The following is a 6,260-nucleotide window of genomic DNA, read 5'->3' as shown; positions in this document are numbered from 1 at the left end:
TTCCCTACAATTTTTCCCTCTGTTTCCACCTAAGCACATGTCACTCTCATCTGTTGAAGTTCAAGCCATCTTCATGGCAGTTTCTTGAATTCTTTCCATGACCCTATACAAGATTTGCAAGCAGAAATGAGAAAGTTCTTTGCCAGGACCAAGACTCTGGCTTCAGTTCTCTACTGTATCCATACTCAACTCATCATAAGGTGATGGGTTATCATATGGAATAGGTTATCTGGGAGTTTGTTACAGTTTTGCATGTCTACTGTTTATTTGGGACCAGCCTGTGCCCTTCACTAATTTGAGTTGCAGAGTAGTTCAGAGAAACTCAATTGTAGTTCCTCCTGTAGTAATCACATGCAGTACCCCATCTACCAAAGGTAGGTACAAGAACCATCTCCTTCAGCTTTAGACTTTTATATACTGCCTCTCCTGAGACGCTTAAAATAAGCGTCAGCTCATTTCACAGACGTCTAGTAAAACTGCCCTAAACAGCTTACCTTTATTGCTGCACATCCATCCATGCCTTAGAAAATAATGTGGTTTATATCATTAGTAGTCTCCTGGGGCAGTCTGTCGCACCTGAGAATCTGTTCATGAAAGGCTCAATATGGGAGCAAATAAAGAAATCATCGCTATAAACAGTTCTCTAGAAGACAAGATGCATTTCTGAAGTGTAACCAGTAAGGCTATCAGTGACAGCTAATACTTGCTTTATTCCTCTCATTTTCTCCACAGTGGAGAATGAGGTTTTCGATAAGAAATCTTTGCCATAGCCTCTCAGAGGCTGCAGAAAAGCATGTTTCTACTCAGCTGATGTTTTTCAGTAGACCATTCCTTCATCCAAATTAGTAATATTTTGAATGTGGTCACAATGTTTGAGCTCAGTCAATTAACATGAAACACAGTTTTCATACATGCCTCTTCAGATGCTTCATTTCTCTTCTTGACCCTTACTTTTAGCAACTCAGATATGTTGCTTTGGGTAGATCTACAGCCAGAGATTATTCTGCCCACATTGACAGGAGGCCACGTGGATAGCATATTTTCAAAGCATAAATAGGGACACACAGTTGATTCTCTTTTTTTTTTTTTTTCCTGACAGATTCCATTAGCTCTAAGTGCTTTAAAAAAATTGATGGCTTTTGGGGAACCAGTTTGAGGGGCAACTTCAGATCTTTGTAATCTAGCCATAGACTTGGTCTCCCAGGTTCCTAAAAGGCATTAAAATATTGACAAAGCTTTTCCCCATAGTACTTCCATACACAGGCACAATTGGGAAGATCAATCTGAAGTAATTTTAAAGTAGTTTAGATAAACTGCATTCAATCAATGTGCACATAGTTATTGAGAAGGAAGGATCTCTTAATCTGGTGGTGTGCTTTGCTTTTAAAATGAAAGCCACTTTAATTCTGAGTAGGAGTGCCTGTGTAAGGTTTAGTGCTCTTCCAATTCGCTTTGGGTAAGCTGCACAGTTCTCGTCTGAATTGATGTACTCATTGTGTCTTTTTCTGCTGTGCTTAGTGTTTATCGTCGTGGCAGTCACATCTGCATGGGGAAAGGCCAGCCTGGCACCATTCTTCCCCAGACTGCTGCCTTTTATTTGTCATGGTGACTGTGTTACTCTCTGGACAGCTCAGAATTTTTCATGAAAACAGCTCTGTTTTCCACAGAAATCAGCCTTTTAATGTTTTCTCTTGCCCTTATCCAGCCTAAGCGAGCGTAGTGTTCTCTCAAAATCGACCAAGTGCTGTACATCACACTATAAAACAACTGCCCCTAGAGACCTTTTGTTCTCATGACCATTGGGCCAACTGTAAAATAGTTCTGCAAGGTAGGATGGCATTACTGTCATCCCCTTTTATTTAAAAAAAGAATAATGAAGAAAGACCAAGACACATGAGAGACTTGAACCTACATTTCCAAAGTCCCTGTTAAGCAGCCGTGCCCCTGAAGCAGCTTTCATCTTTATCAGGGCAGCCATGCTCCAGGAAGATGTTCAAACAGTTCCCCACCCTCAAAGAGCCTATGGACTTGGATGATTTTCAAGGTCATCCACTGGGAATGCATGCTACCAGAAGGATGAAAAAAACCACTCCAAACTGCCACTGTATTATACAGGGAGAGGAACGGCCTTTAAGAAAAACAAAAATTCATTTTTCAAAAGAGAGATCAAAGAAGCCCAAGCACATGAAAAGCATGCCACCAAGCAGAGTGGTGTGTTTGAAACTCTAGAGGATGCTGTCCAGAGAGAGGGATCTTGACAGGCTAGAGAGGTGGGCCCATGTGAACCTTGCAAAGTTTAACAAGGCCAAGCATTAGGTCCTGCACCTGGGTTCAGGCAATCCCATGGATACAGGCTGGGTGATGAGTGGATTGAAGGCAGCTCTGCAGAGGACTTAGGGCTACTGGTGGCTGAAAAACTGAATGTAAGCTGGCAGTGTGCACTCGCAGCCCAGAAAACCATCTGTATCCTAGGTTTCATCAAGAGAATCATGGCTAGCAGGTCAAGGGAGGCAATTTTTCACCCTCCTCTACTCTCATGAGACCCCACCTGCAGTACTGTGTTCAGTTCTGGGGCCCCCAGCATAAGAAAGACATGGGCCTGCTTGAGCATGCAAAAGCTGAGCAATTGACTGCAAAGCTTGTCCATGCCGCAGATGCAGTCACCTCTGTACTGGAGCTAACTCCAAAAATCAAGAGCTCTGGGAGCCAACTCAGGCTTGAGAACAGAAAAGAATTTGTGTTGTATCCATCCACGAGTATCCATCTCGGGAGGCAAGCAATATACCTTCGCAGTTTTGCAATCTGCTGTGCAGACATCATACTAGTTCAGAGAGCTCTTCACGTCCCATGTGGTACGTGATGTAGATATGCCTCCAACCCTTGTTTAGTTCAGGCCAGTAAGTTAGGCATCAGTCCCGCTTAGGGAATTGCATGTTTCCACCCGTGTTTGAGCCAACAACAAAAGCTGCGTAGCTCTAGGCTCAAGATCTCAGGTGGAGCGGTTGCGACTTGCTGAGCAAGTTCTCAGCCTGGTGAGCACCATGCAGTGATCATCAGGAACTGCAATGCCTGTTCATCCAGATCAGTGAAAATACCTACAGAGCAAAGCAACAGCTTTTGCATAAGGTCAAACTCCCTATCCAGCTCTGATGCTCCTCCTCTGTTTCAGAATGATGAAGATTATCAATCGACTGCACAAGTCTATGAAGCTCCTGCAGTATTTCTCCACCCAGTCCTGGGACTGGTCTTCAGATAATATGAATATGTTAATGAGCCACCTTAACACAGAAGACAAAAAGGTAAGTATGACCTGAATATGAATCGATAATCTCCAGTTCTGTTCATGTTCAGCAATTATTTCAGGCGTATTGATGAGCTTTCAAATGATATCCAGATGACTGGAATTTACTTTAACCTGAAATAATTTATTTCCTCCTTGTTTTATTAAATAACTTACCAGGAACCTTCCACTTGCTATAGAAGAATGTTTTCTCCTAAGGGGTGTTGCTCTTTCTTGTGAAACAGGTCTATCACTGAAGTCTTTCCAGTTAACACGGCAGCTGTTGTGGGTGATCTAAATGGAAATTACTTGAAAGATTTTGACATTTTCATCCACATTGGTTTTTTGCATGGGAAAATTTAGTTACCACTTAGAGGTTCACCCTGAACGATATGAGGAAAGTTTCTGTTTTATTCAAGTCCCCAAAGAGCAATTAATTTGCAGGATGTCAACCTCTATTGTAACCTTTATAGGTTTGAAATGCTACTTCTCAAGAATGGGACTGTAACTGAAAGACTGAAGGAATACAAAGAGTAGATTTGTGATAGCTTGAATACACCTTTGGTGCATTCCTAGTAAAGAGACACTTAGGCATTCACATCAAACTGGTATTACGTCGTGAATCTTGGGAGTATTGCACAGACTCCCAGCAGCAGAATCGAAAGTTTTCTTCTCTAGTCTGCACAGGGAGTACATGCAGCAAATTCTAACTTCTGAGGGCTGTGGCACTGCTGTGACTACAGCAGATGTAGAGGGAATGTAAATTATATGATAGCCACTAGTTATGAGGAATTTAGGGGGGGAAAAAAAAGGAGCATCAAGGACTTTGGAGCAAGCTAGACAGTGTTTTAGTCTTAGCAAGATGCTTCTGAGAACTTTGTGGCTGCACTACATCTAGTGTTGCCATTGCTGCATTGTAAGCAGTATTAAAGCTAGATTGTCTGGGCACCACAGATCTCTATACACATCTGGCTGACACGCCAGGATCTGTACAGTAGCTAAACCCCCTGTATCTGACATAGTTAGCTGACCCCTCTCTGATCAGGTTATTGCTGGTCTGATACCAAAGCTCTTGCACCAAATCAAATGGCCTAGTTTGCCATGGGGGTAAAAGGAAGGTCTTTTTATCAGCATCTTCCCTTTTAGGACCCCATAAGTAAGAAATGCCATTCACTTATTCATTTAAAAATAATTCTTTACAACAAAACCTCTTCCTCTTTACAAATCCTTTCTTTGCTCTAATAGACAGACAACCACCCGAGAGCTTGCTAACAGTTTTTCCAGTATAAGCATCTGAAATTAACTGGGGTAATCTCCGCAATGAGATTTTTTGATGCTAATCACCAGAGTAACCCATTTCTTGAACTTCTGTCAATTTAGCTTCTGAGAGAGAATGCAGCACAGCAGAGAGTAATACTAATGCAGAGGCACTTGTGGACTCAATGTCCAATTTATTTATTTACATGTAGTTCTAATGACACATTAAAAACTGCATGGAGGTTTTCATATAAATCCATTTACCTGAGTGGAATGCCATTTTTCTTCTGCCATTTTGGGAGTGTGTGTATATGTGTGTGTGTAAATACATGTATTTATGGAAAAATTGCCACCTGGAAGACAAACTTAACTACATTTTCTGCTGGCTAGCACTAAATTTCTGATTGCTTTGCTCAGATTTCCAGCTGGGTAAGACATTAATTGACAGCTGTGAAATATCGTCTGTTAGTGCCCACATCTTCTTGAAAACATGGTGGCTTTAAGAACTTCAGAGAGAGGGCCTTGTTAAGAATAGAAGTCAATGAAGAATTGATGCTTGAGGTCAACTTGTTTTGAACTCTGGCATTTAACTTCTGCTCTTTGTCTTTAAATCCCAGTTATACAACTTTGATGTTCGTCAGCTGCACTGGTCAGAATACATTGAAAACTACTGCCTGGGTGCTAAGAAGTACTTGCTAAATGAGGACATGGCTGGCATTCCAGCAGCAAAGCAGCACTTACGGAAGTAAGTCATACCCAGTGACAAGGATAAGAGGTCCCGGCTACTTTGAATGGCTTTTGAGGAAAATTATTGTAGTTATATTACAAAAATTATTGTTGAATAATATGGAGATAACCATAGCATAGCTTATTTCTTACAGCAGAGCGTTGTCAATGTTTCATTTTTCCATCCTATAAGAAAAAGAGATAAGTTTTTAGTAATTCAAAGACATTGCGTAAAAACTTCTAAGCATTTGGATGATTTTAAATTTCATTTTCAAGTTAAAGTTTCTAATTGCTTAGGAGGAATGGGCAAAAATTCTCCAAAATCAGTGAAGAGCTTATGCATTCAATCCCTGGTGGCAGTTTAAGAGAGTCTGAATGAGCAATTTGAGATTGTCCTATTCAGTTAAAGGTTGTGCTCTTCCTGCCTTCTCCAGCCCTTTTACTGAGAAGTGCAGGCAAAAGGAGAAGGAGCAGCTCTCTTGGAGTAAACGCCTGGTTGTTTCCTTTAAGAAAACCATTCTTGTGCACTGAAAGTGCTAGAAGCATAAAACAGCCTGTTGCCATAGCAAGGAATCCCAAACAAGTTCTTTGTTCATGGGTCATTTTTAAAGGATTTATAAGAACCTCTGTAACAGGCCGGTAACCACCTCAATAGTCCAAATAGGCAGTGTGGCATAGTGTGGTGATAAAGTTTAGCAAAAAAAGAAAAAAAAGGACTTCTACAAAAATTAAACCAGTCTTGGGGACATCAGGTACAAAGATTTCTTCCCTTGGTTAGGCGCTGGGAAAATGAGAATTAGAGAACTGCAAAAACTTTTACTTGACAGGAAGAGGACTAGAGGATTAGCATCTTAAAGACCAAAAACTACCATTTAGATAGATGGTGTAAACCACCCCCACTGCCCTCAAAACCCCAGCGCTGCAGTACTTCAAAAGTAAAGACCATTTATGATTATTGAGTAATTTCCTGTTAAGGGTCAAGGGACCGAGGTACCCA

At 41.2% G+C, this 6,260-nt stretch overlaps 1 protein-coding gene across 1 annotated transcript in view; it reads left to right on the top strand.

The window, feature by feature from the left end:
- The window catches only part of LOC104491970 (fatty acyl-CoA reductase 1-like), a gene marked incomplete at its 3' end in the record, with an annotated part of 74,927 nt that extends 69,645 nt beyond the window's left edge, over window positions 1-5,282 (top strand). The window contains exons 9-10 of the mRNA XM_010134467.1: window positions 3,170-3,299; window positions 5,155-5,282. Of these exons, the coding sequence (XP_010132769.1) occupies window positions 3,170-3,299; window positions 5,155-5,282 (258 nt within the window). The remainder of the gene's footprint in view (window positions 1-3,169; window positions 3,300-5,154) is intronic.
- Between the last annotated feature and the right edge of the window lie 978 nt (window positions 5,283-6,260).

This window comes from Buceros rhinoceros, unplaced genomic scaffold (genome assembly GCF_000710305.1).
Source record: "Buceros rhinoceros silvestris isolate BGI_N320 unplaced genomic scaffold, ASM71030v1 scaffold1224, whole genome shotgun sequence".
Taxonomy (NCBI): domain Eukaryota; kingdom Metazoa; phylum Chordata; class Aves; order Bucerotiformes; family Bucerotidae; genus Buceros; species Buceros rhinoceros.
The sequence above is the reverse complement of the archived record's forward strand: the minus strand, read 5'-3'. Positions and strand labels throughout refer to the sequence as shown.